At 38.7% G+C, this 12,819-nt stretch overlaps 1 protein-coding gene across 2 annotated transcripts in view; it reads right to left on the bottom strand.

Moving 5' to 3' along the window:
• The window catches only part of nell2a (neural EGFL like 2a), a 60,619-nt gene that overhangs the window by 2,878 nt on the left and 44,922 nt on the right, over positions 1–12,819 (bottom strand). For both annotated transcript variants that reach the window (XM_030773967.1, XM_030773968.1), the window contains exons 16-18: positions 8,349–8,489; positions 6,142–6,335; positions 4,188–4,364 (exon numbers count right to left, since the gene is read on the bottom strand). In XM_030773967.1, the coding sequence (XP_030629827.1) occupies positions 4,188–4,364; positions 6,142–6,335; positions 8,349–8,489 (512 nt within the window). The remainder of the gene's footprint in view (positions 1–4,187; positions 4,365–6,141; positions 6,336–8,348; positions 8,490–12,819) is intronic.

The following is a 12,819-nucleotide window of genomic DNA, read 5'->3' as shown; positions in this document are numbered from 1 at the left end:
ACACTTTTTCTAGAATCATTATTTTATGGTTGTATCTTTACGTTACCTCAAGTATAATATCTGAATATTTTTACCACTTCTGTTGCTATTGGTTTCCTTTGCCATTATCTAAGCAAAGATATTAAACTCGTACTTTGCGTTTATGCAGGATTTGAATTGATTTGAATTTAACTACTGTTGAACTCGTATTAACTACACAAACAAAGGATTTACTGAATGAAAGACATACAAATGCTATCGAGGTCAACTAGTCACTGGAATTCTCAAATCAGCCTTCCTCAAGTATTACACATCTTTATCTAATATCATACGGTATTTCTTTAAAATACATAAATAAAGAGGCAACGTACACATGACCCGGACCAAGTGTTTGTCTCACCGTGCATTTCAGCTGAGCTGAAGAAGAGTGTTCCCTAAACAGGTTTGTACTGTTCAGCCTTGTACAGGAAGGCCGGTGGAAAGAGGCAGACAGTAGGTCGATAAGCTGGGTTCTGGCCTTTCTGTAAGCATGAGTTTTCAAGGACAAATGCTCGAGATTTTAGTGTTTGTGGCTGCCTTTATATAATGCATTAGAATGTACTGGATCTCAGTTAAGCAGTGCACAAAAGAAGACAGCAATCCAAATCTGAGTAAGAATGGTGAAACTCAGAAGACCTGAGAAGACCTGAGAAGACTTAGTTATGTCACACCATAACTTATACTGTAATAGGATTTTTTTTTTTTATAATTGTTCTGTTTTGTTTTTCACCAAATGCCCTTGACGGGCAAGAATGATCTCCATTGTATCAAACTATATCTGCACTGATGGCAGAGAAACTCCACAGTAATTAGCCTGTAAAATGAAAATAATGTATATATCATTCAAGACCTTCAGCTTTTAGAACTGTTGATATTTTATGTTCATATTCGGGTCATAAGTCTTATGCACACTATGCACCTGCCAGTTTTCGCTCAAACAAAATTAAACCAATTAAAAGTCAACTTATTAATTTCATGATTCTAAACTACAACATTTTTTGGTAAAACAGATATGGATTTGGTGTGGATCAACAGCAGCATTCCTAAGAAATGTCCATTAAGATGTCTGTCATTACTGTGTTCACTAGCATGTCTGTCTTCATGTACAGCACATGGATATGGGAGCTTACTGTGTAATCATATCTAGTATAAAATTCAAAACAACATGCTAAATCTCTTCTTTTTTTTTTCTTTTTTTTTGCTGTTCTCAAAGATCAGTGACAATCACAAAGAAGTTTGGTAAATACATGTGATGAAAAGATAATTCTCTAAAATAAAATTGCTTTTTTGTTTCTGGTCTCTATCTGCTGTCCATTATACTACAATATTCCCTCACAAAGCCCCAAAACAGTGTCATCTATGCCATCAGAAAATGCACATAGTCCTAATTTAACTGACAAAACCAGGAAAGTGAAATGGAAATTAAAAAGAAAACATGCAATTAAACAGTTAATGCACTTAAATAGTTCGCTACACAGGGCTTATATAGGATACTATATATTTACTTAAACAGTGACTAGGCCTAAATATCTGATGTCATAACATTTCACCGTGTGAAGTCATGCAGTTACATAACTTGTTATGCATTCATTGTTTTCAAGACAGATTATCAAAAAATATCTCAAGCCTTCAGGTAAATCCTACCATCGAGACATTAACAATTATTTTATATCTGACAAAACATGGCCCTACCTCAGCCCAATCAATAAGACACGCTGTAAGCAACAACTATGCATTTCCAGCAGTTACCTAGTATTTCTTCTGTAAGAATTGGAATATCTCCTATGCCTAAACTCATGTGAAATAAGGGTGGGATGCAAAGTGTGGCTCCAGGTTTCTGTTGTATCTTAGTGCTTAGAGTAACCAACACACCTAATTGCCTTGAAAGTCATTATCTCGACTAAAAGTTCATCTTAATATCCTGTATACACAAAGTGGGAGTGGGGTGACGGTTTCTCATTAAATTGGTTCTCATTAAATTAAGTTCTCATTAAACTGTGCGCTTTAAACTGATTGGAAGGTTACTGGCTTATAAGCAACAACAATGAAATGGTATCATTCTTTGTTATGTAATCTTCTCTTAAACTTTTTCTTTGATTTGAGACTTAGGACACTTGCAATAACATTATGTCAGAGTTCATTGGATCAGAGATAGGAAAGGGAATATAGCATATTTAGCCAGGTGTAAGTGGCTTTGTAGTTTGTTTGTTTTTTCTTCCATAATGGACTCTGAACTGAACTAAGGTACCAGCCTCTACAGGAATTGAAAGAAATATCCTGTATAGTCCTCTAGCCTTTACTTTGTACAGTAAAAGAGGATGTCTGTTCAGAAATAATGTTTTACATGAATGCTAGCCATTCTTTCTTCAGGTCATTCTTAACCAAATGATCAAGCCACTTTAATATGAATCATGAAGTCACCAGTTATTAGGGCATTTATTTAATTCTGTGTCTTTCATTCATTCACTCCCTCTTGTTTTCTCATTTGCCTTCCTTGTCTTCTCCTGTCTCTTCTTATCTCATCTTTCTGTCCAACTTGTCTCTTTTCTGCCCCTCCTGTTCTCCTTTCTAATACATTCTTCCCTCCTCTACGCCTCCTTCTCCTCATCTTGAATTCCCAATACTTTTTCTTCTATGCACCTTATCTTGTCTGTATCCTTTACTTTCTTTTCCTCTCTCCATCTCATGCCTCTTCTCTCCTCCCCCTTCCATCTCCTCCCTTTCTCTCCTTTTCATCTTTTACCTCTCATCTCATTTCACTGCCCATCCTCTGAAGTCCTGTCACTGTGGAAAGAGAAACCCTTTCCTCTAGCACTGCTTCACATTTCTTCTACCACTGCCATCTACCACAACCCATCGCTCACCTTCTTAAACCTTACACCTTCCCCCACGAATACAAAGCATATCAGTATCACCCTGGTTACACCTTACATGTCTCTTTATTCTCATTAGTCCAGAGCCCAAAGATAGGCTTGTGATGTCTAGAGAAACACCTCCTGTGGGTTCATCAAATTAGCTTGGAGTAAGACCCCGCACGCTTCCAGAGGGTGGGGTTAAGTTGGCAATCGACAGCAAAGATGATTTGTGGGGAAACGCCGATTGCGGTTGCTCCAAGTGTCATTTTCCTCCATGAAACAAGAGCGCAGCCTGAATGCTAAATGTGACATTTGCATTTGATGAACATATGGATGGAGATGGGGGAAGAAGAGCTAAAATGGGTACGCCGTGGGAGAGGTGGACTCATGTCATGTTGAAAAAGACATCCCCCCAGGAACATGTTACTATATTTCTCACACAGCAGGAGGCCTGAAAGATGGAGTGAGATTGATGGAATGTGGAGATGACTGAAGTCATCACTGACAGAGTGGTGTTTTTTTTTTTATCCTTCCACAGAGAAAAGGTTCAGAAAAGTTGTTCCAGAGGGTAGTGTGTTTGTTTGTCATTCAGGGACGTTTGAAAGAAGTTTTTCCTCCACTGTAATTTCGTGCTAGAAATAAGCATTAGAAGGTCTTCCACAAAGCATCAGTTCATGCTTGTCTTTTTGAGCTCAGTATTTTCCAGCCCTGCATCATTCATGACATATTCCATACACATCACTACACACTCTAGTCCTCAGGGACCACCTCAGACATGTCACCTCTTTATTCTACTACAGCTCCTCAATCCCACATTCAACACTTAAAACGTAGAATCAGAAGCACTGTTTTCTTTTCTTTTTTTTTGAGAAAAGAACAAATGTGAAAACACGGAAAAGGGGTTGAAAACTCTGTGCTATACACAGACATCTGTGAACATCCATGATGAAGACCATAAGGGAGCATTGGATGCCTCATGTACCCAGAAGTGGAGAGGCAGTGGAAGTGTGATGGTTTGAGAACTGGTTTAATAACTGGAGAGTTGTGAATTTAAAACCCTGCTGATAGGCCATTGAGCAAGTTTGAGGTTAAACCCAACCAAAGTTGCTTGAGTGGTGTGTGAACTCTGGCATACACATTAACAGCTGTAAACTGCATTAAAATATCAGTAAAATACACTCCACTGTATATTGCTACTGACACTCACTGCCAAGCACATGATTGTTCTACATGTCCAAAATATGATGTGATCCTGACCCTAATGCTAGATACATGTAAATGTTAGGTCGTGTGGTGCTTGTACTCTTCTCTCACCACACACTGGCACTGTTGACAGTTCTCCACCCAGGTGTCTCCACTGCTGTAGGTGAGCAGCCCGTTTTGGTGCAGGCACTGGCTGCTAAGGCGTGGATCACACTCAGGACAGCAGAACAGGTCCACAGTGGGATTTTCACAGTCACACACCATCCGACGACACATCACCTGACCCGTCTGCCCAGAGAGACAGAAAGACCACACTTGAAATTAAAATGAAAGGAAAGATAAAAAGAAAAGAAAAAAGGCACTGATGCTGAGAATAGAGGCTGAGGGTGTATCTGTGAATGAACAGATGGCGGAACAAATTCTCCGCCTACCTCCCTAAAAACATGATTTTCTGCACTCTGAATCTTAGCCCCGTAATTAACATCAACCATTTCATACTGAGCAATCTTTCCGTATACTGTAGTTCACAGCGTAAATACTGTATCTAATAAATTTATTATAAAACAGTCCTGATTTGAAGCTTAAAATTCAAACATACTGAATATACTTGCTAACCTTGGCCATCCAAGAACTCTTCAAGGTCACAGTTTCAACAGGGTGAAAATTGTGTTTCGCCACACAAACACTCAATTACATGTTTATTCCTCTGTTCATTCAACCGCCAAATGCCTGATTTTGACTGACAGCTTCTTCATTTTCGAATCAATTAAAACAAGTCCTTTAATATGAAATGAATTGCACTGTCCTTCATGATGAAATGAATAATTGGAAGGATGATTATTTAATATCCAAAACTCATTTTCTCTTCCATTTCAAGACGCAAGGAAAGCTTTTAATGATGGGCTTAATTACTAACGTGACCATTAAAGTAATGAAGGTCAGTCTTTTTAATTGTTAAACACTTTAAGGTGTGGTTAATGCAAAGCACTGATCAGCTACTGAACACCAAGCTAAAACTGCATGAAAGAGAAAGAGAGTTGAGGTCCAAAGTGATGCTATATTTACACTACTGACTTATTTTTACATCACTGATTTCTGTGAGTTGTCAACGAGACATTGAATATAAACTCAGTTAACACTACCAATGATCATCAAGGAAGTAATGTCTTGAATGTGGAAGCTTCTGCTATTTATGTGTGAGAGGGATCCTTTTCTCTTGTCCTGTGCATTACTGGGAAACCTCTTAGCGCAGTTAAATTCTAAAAAAAAAAAACTGGCAAGTGACCACTGCCACTTTAAACATTAATTCACTATCAGTAAAAATGCAAATGTATGGACTACCAGGATATAGAAGTGGAACGTTTGTGGCAAAATAAACTTTGATGTGAGGACACTGGACATACAGAGGTCTGAAGACACCTAGCTATTTGTCTGTAAGCATAACCATCACCTTTTACATACTGACATGTTTCAATAGAAATAACCATCACTTTTTACATACTGACATGTTTCAATAGAAAGCTGCTTAGATCTTCCCATTTAGCTTTGGCAAAACTACAGAACTTAAGGAATAACTGACAAAAGCACTAACTTGGGAGTGATGATGTACCCCCCTCATTTTATACCCTTGTTGTAACGTCAGCACTCATCAGTGGCAACCTTTCAAGTATTTAGACTACCATTGGGGCCAAAACTTTCAACATGTGTTTTTAACAATTTGGAAAAAAGAGAAATGTCAAATCACTATTAAAGCAAAATCTACTCTTCATATCAAAGAAACTCTTTGATGAACATGAAACTCAAGGTATATTCCATAAATATACTGAAAGTATTAGTAAATAGTTGTTTTATGTTAACAAAACCTTTTCAGGTATGTTTTGCTTATTTAACTGAAAATTACCAACAGGAAATCAGATACTACTCAGAAAACTGAAAAAGCCAAAGTCTCCCGAAACCTTTCACAGGCAGTGTAATATAATTTGGATGAAAATAGGAATCAGATATTATGTCTGCTGTGCAGTTATGATAGATTTTCATGTCATATTTTCCATCATCCCCACCATACCTGGCATGAGCAAACGGAGCATCTATCATTCTCAAGCACCCAGATCTGCCCATTGTGCTTGACTTTGTTGTCATGGATACAGTCGCCGGTGCAGTTGTGCCCGTGGGGGCACCTGCAGTCGTAACCACCGTCCAGGTTAAAGCACACAGTGTCTGCATTACAGGTATGTCTACCAGTCTTACACTCATCAATATCTAAAAAACAGAATGAGAGAGAGAGAGAAAAAAATCATTGTGAAATAATATGACAGTTTGCTTGTTTCTCTTCAAAACCAACAGGCATATGAAAGAGTGCGCAAATGCTCCAGTTCAATCAAATGTCAAGTTACAAAAGTACAATCCAAATGCATCTTTGAAGGAATCATCACCTCCCAGAAAACCTGTTCAAATGCTTTGTTATCCAGTACAACAATATTTTCTTCTGAATCCACGAAAAGTGACAGCTTTTTTTTCTGCAAAGAATTTGAGTGCCACTGCCAGTAAGGATGCCAGCACAGTATCTTTGATTTTGACTCCTGTCACAATCAAGTTGGCACTCATTTCAGAACATTCCAGGAGCACGGCAGAGTCAGCTATCACCCGCCTAAAGTATGGGAAAATGTCACAGTGATGATTCTTGCCTTTAAGCACAGCTATTAGGCTATTACAAATCTCTGTCCTCTGAGATAACCTGAGATAAAGAAGAAAACGTTGCTTGAAAATGTTCTTCACCCCTAGTGCTCAGGGGGCAGAGTAGAGGTGTGTGTGTGTGTGTGTGTGAGTGTGTATATATATATATATATATATATATATATATATATATATATATATACACATATGTATAGTACACACAGGTTGAGCATCCCTAATCCAAAAATCTGAAATCTGAAATGCTCCAAAATCCGAAACTTTTGAGCGCCAATGTGACGCCACAAGTGGAAGATTCTACACCTGACCTCACTTGCCCATGTGAGGCTCTGACGCTCTGTTGGCATCTCATTATGTGTATTCAAATACAGTCATGCGCTGCATAACAATGTTTTAGTCAATGACGGACCGCATATACAATGGTAGTCCCATAAGACTATAATCGAGCTGAAAAATTCTTATCGTCTAGTGACATCGTAGCCGTCATAACATCATAACTCGCATGTTTGTGGTGATGCTGGTGTAAACAAACCTACTGCATTGCTAGTCATACAAAGTATAGCACATACAATTATGTACAGTACTTAATACTTGATAATGATAACAAACAACCATGTTACTGGTTTATGAAGCCTATATACTGTACTTTACTTTTTAATCATTATTTTAGAGTATAGTCTTTCACCTTATAAAGTTTACAGTAAAACAGTATCCGGCGTTACACCAGCAGCAGCCTCATACATCCCATGTGTACTGCGTCTCTGTACAGGTTTGTAGCCTAGGGGCAATAGGCTACACCACATAGCCTAGGTGTGTAGTAGGCTATACCATCTAGGTTTGCGTAAGTATACTCTACGATGTTCGCACAATGACAAAATCGCCTAACAACGCATTTCTCAGATTGTATCCCCATCATTAAGCGACGCATGACCGTATTCGAAAATCCGAAAAAATCCAAAATCCGAAACACTTCTGGTCCCAGGCATTTCAGATAAGGGATAATCAACCTGTATGTGTGTGTATATATATATATATATATATATATATATACACATACATATATGTGTGTACGTGTGTGTGTGTGTGATAGAACATCTTCTGAGTGAAAGACAGACAGAGACAAAGAGAGAGAAAGACACACACACACACAGACAGAGACAGAGAGACAGTGAAGAAGAATGAGAGCGAGAGGGAGAGAGGGATGTACAAGAGGTCGAGAGACTCTGAGTCCCTGATGAGACATTTGAGAAAAATATGACATGTAACAGGGTTTAGCAGGTTCAAAACAACCTAAGGCTTAGCCCTGCTGGTTTGCCCTTGACTAGAGCATGCAGCTGCTTCAGGGGACGCTGAATCAAAGTAACCTTTCTGCCTCTCTCTGTCCCCCAGCCCCAGGATACTGAGGGAAGATCATTTGTTCTCATTGTAGATCTTCTCTCCTAATAACTGACACCTATGCAAACAACGCATTTAATACAGGCACTGTCACATTGTGTGTGTGTGTGTGTGTGTGTGTGTGTGTGTGTCTGTGTGTGTGTTAGTCAGGGTGATATTACTGTGTAGACACAAGCATTGTCCCACCTTCACAGGATTCACCATTGGTGGCAAAAATCCCGTTGTCGTGGTAGCCATCTCGGCACTCGCAGTGGTACCAGCCTGGAAGGTTGACACAAGTGGCTCGACTGTCGCACTCCACAAAGCCTTCTGAACACTCATTAATATCTGAGAGAGGGACAGAAAGCGATGAGTAAGTTTAGAAATGCCTCTACCAAAAGATGCCACCAGTAGCAGACCTATCTGACTATTCAGACCTCCTCTCAGTTTGAATCATCTACAGTGTGGTCAGAATGATACAAATAGAAAGGATACGGAAGGACAGGCTTGGAATTAAATTTTAAAAAAGTTAAACAACCAATCTGGGTTTCTTGTTAATGAGTCTAACTGAGAAATGAGAAAATTCTTCAGTGGTTATTGTCCCACACGATAAAATGGGTGATTTAGCTCTACCTCCAACCATGTTTTACTAAACTAAAACAACACCTCAATTAACTGTCTAATTATCACTAATTAAACTGGCAACTGGCACACTGTGTACCTCCCTCTTAAGAGAATTACTGCCCCTAGTTTCCTTTGACAATAAGACCCTAAAACAGATTCATTTGTGTTAATTGTCTAATGACTGTTGAGAACTGAACCAGCAGCTATTGAAGTATCAGGTCAAGAGAGCTTCAATATTTCAGTTTCCACTGAACAATGTTACTCTGAACCAAAAATAATGCAACCTAATTGATTAAACAGTTATACTGATCATATGAGGATAAACACAGAAACATCCAGTGGCTATTGTCACTTTTTTTTTTCAAAAGCACACTTTTACAACACTTACACAGCTGATTTTTTTTTATAAGATTTGTTCTTTGCATTAACTTTAGAGCTTACACATGAGCTGAGTAGGATAAGTCAATGCCGTGGAGATGCTTATCAATGCAGTGGGGAACCATAACCTCTCAGTAATCATCTGAACGAATGACGCACGGCTCAGGCTCACTCACTCTACACGGACACATCCATATGACATGGTTATAATACCCCCGTGGTATAATTTTGTACATTATCTTTTATCCTCGAGGCTAAAAAACATCACTGCGTCATTTGCCTCCTCTAAACCAATTACACCCGGACTCAGCACACCACAAAATTGCAACTCATTTCTCATGAGGGGAATGGGGCCAAATTCAATATCTTCTGAAACTACAGGATTTATGATTTTGGGGGGGGGGGGGGGGGGGGGGGGGGGGGGGAGGGTAGTAATATTTAAAATAATATTTAATTAGACAGCGGTGGACAGATGAGGGAGGATAAGCTGGTGATTACACTGGGAAGGGGGGCAAACATGGCAACCGAGGGGGTTTTACAATGATTAAATATCTCCATATAGTCACTGATGGCTTCTTTCTCATTCACTCCAATGTATTATCAAGGTCCAGTCATTATGAAAATGACTCCATTCACTTGTCGGCCTGCCGTGGCAGACGAGGGCTCCAATCGAGGCGAAAACTAATTTTAGCCCGTCACATGAGGAAAAAGGATTAAGATCTATTGGCTAATGAGGCGGCGGTCATTTTTTTAAAAAAAATCATCCTGATCAGACACCGGTCATACATCACTGAAACAGTTGGAAACAAAAATCCTCACGCTGGGATCTCGTAATATCTGAGTGATACAGCTTAGATTGAGGTATCTGTAAATATGTGTAATTCAAGGCATCACCAAGAGCAAATTTAGTGTTCAGAAAAATCACAAACTTCAAGTCTGTCTTCAAAAGATCAACATGTGGCCTAGAGTAACACAGTTTGTCCTAAAAAAAAGCTTGCTTCTAAACATCTATTTTCAACCAGTTTATTTTTATAAGGGACCTTCTGTAAAATGTATTGTTATCTGTTTATTCAGGTCAATCATTTTCATCACTATTCTTTCATTTGTTTTTTCTTTCTTTTTTTTTGTCAAAGTGTACACCATCTATGATTGCCTAAGGAACTCCATGGGCTTTGAGAAAAAGCTTACAAACTCAATCCATGACACTTTATTATTCACGAAACACAATCTCAGTAGACAAGCTTCTCTTTATCCACTCAGAGAAGGAGTGAACTAGAAAACAACGAAAATGACTTCTTTTTTTTCTTTTTTTTTTAAAAGAATGTTCTCTCGCTTCAATAGGGTGAAATCTCTTATGCTTTTTGTAGCTGGTGAATTTTCAGTTGGCGGAGCAGACAGGCTTTGAAATTGAAAAGCTGTCTGGCCAGTATGCCCACTTCTCAGTATAAAGCAGTCTGAATCTGCTGATACTCCCCCCTGCCTGCATGAGACCGCCGTCAAGAAAAACAGAGAGGCATGTCCTTTCCTTACTATTTATAATAACTCCGCCACCATGAAATATTAAATATGTACAGACACAAACTATTTCCAGCTTTGTCATTCATGCTTTGGTCTGACGCAAACGATAAAAATGGACTAGGTGTTCAAATATTTTAGTGCCAGAACTCAAATCCAACTGATGAGTTAATGCTGTTCTGTGAGTTGATGATTTTCTTAGGGATGGCCTGAGCTGCTCTCAGAATAGCTCCTGTGAGAGAGAACTCATGCCATTTGTAACCTTGACCTTCTACGACCTTCTAAGCAGATTGTGAAATAGCGTGAAAGACAAATAACTACAACGATTATGTTTTTCTTTTCTTTCCAATTTGAAATGACAAAAAATATTCTGGAAAAATCTGAGAGCACAAATAACACTGTTCAACACCATATTCTCACATACAGAAAACTACATCTCATTTTTTACTGAAGTATAAAAAAAAAATATTTGCAATGAAGCACAGTCAAACGATGAACACCTTTTCACCATGTCAAATACGAAAGTCAAAGTTTTGGGACATTTCTTTTTAATCAAGGTAACAGAATGTCAAATCTCATACTACACAGACATTCATTTACAACCAAATCAGTCAAACGCTCTCCCGGACCCTGAGTAGGATATTTTATGTCGACAACACAAAAGTTTACCCGCTGAAATTCCAAGTCTAGGTTTAAAAGCAATGGTAATCTAATTTTACTGAACCTTTACACAAACACCTTTTTTTAGCCTGCACCTCTCCACGCATTGGGCCAAAGTCATCTGCTTTTCAGCATTAAGCACTGCAAAGTCCTAGAAGATGATCTCTGAGTCTGCACTGACAAAGAGAGTCAGAATGCTGCCTTACGCGTACATACAAATCTCAATATACAGTAGTCAGAATGCTTCCACTTCTGCTCAGCAATGCCATAGACTGCTTAATAGGTGAAGGGAAACCTGAATGAAAATAAACTAGAGACGAGAGAGAGAGAGTATGAAGACTGAGGATAAAGGAGATGGTCACAGCTCTGTTGTTATCTTGAACGACAAGCTAGAAACAAAGGCTTTATTAAAGATGTTCTCTGAGGACAAGGGATATGTGTGTCTTCCCTCGCTCTGCTTGTTATGGAAGCCCTCTTTCGACACGGGTGGGTGTAGGGGTTACCTCTCCCCTCACTTGAGTGACAGACAGTTCCTGAAGGCCAGCGAGCAGTTCTGTGAAATGAAGTCTCACTAGCATTTCAGAACACGCAACATTTCCATTGTAAATGCAATCGTTTCGGTTTTTGAGGCACCTTCTGCAAGGCCTTGTTAACTGACTCTGGTTCTGGTTCACATTCAGTGCTTCTAAAGTGAGGCGAAGTGAAATAAATGTGTAGTGTAAAATTCTAAACACAACCAAAACAGTCCCTCAGTCAGTTCCTCATTAAATGAGAAACTCATAAAGCTGTATTTAACAGGCTTGATTAAGCATACCATAACAGCTCTTTTACAAGTATGCTTCAATGCATTCTGGGTGAGAGTAATATAGAAATGATCACACAGTAATTAAGCAAAAACATACTTTCCAAATAACCCAGAGCTATGCTACATGCATCACTGCAGGTCCCATCTAATATTATATACAATTACAGAGTAAATATAACTTAAACTGTACAATGTAAACAGCTAATACACTGTAATACCATATTGTATTTAGTCTGTACATTTCAAAGAGACAACATGTGCTTATGCAATAATAATACATTAGTGCAGTTGTTTTTAAGGAGCAGTGCATACGTGTCTGAAAAAGAAAGGAGAGAAGAATATATATATAGGTACTGCTGTATGAATACAGAGTATATCCAGCTATGTATCAATCACTTTTGCATGTAAATATTATGCTGCTGTAGTGACGCAGCTGTGTTTTCCAGCTTCTTGTTGCATGAAAGATGTATGCTTAACTCATTGTAAATATCTCCCACCAACAAAAACGATACTCTTAACTCATTGTAAATATCTTCCACCAGCAAAAACATAAGGCTAACTCTTTCTTTCTCCACATCATGAGAGAAGATTAGTCCCTGCTGGTCCTCGGAGATGTGCCATTTACCCATAACAAGCAGCTTCTGAGAAACAACTCCAACTGCCACTAAGAGGGCTAATTAAGAGCTACTAATTAAG

Source organism: Chanos chanos, chromosome 5 (assembly GCF_902362185.1).
Source record: "Chanos chanos chromosome 5, fChaCha1.1, whole genome shotgun sequence".
NCBI classification, from domain to species: Eukaryota; Metazoa; Chordata; class Actinopteri; order Gonorynchiformes; family Chanidae; genus Chanos; species Chanos chanos.
This window is presented reverse-complemented; position numbering and strand designations above follow the sequence as displayed.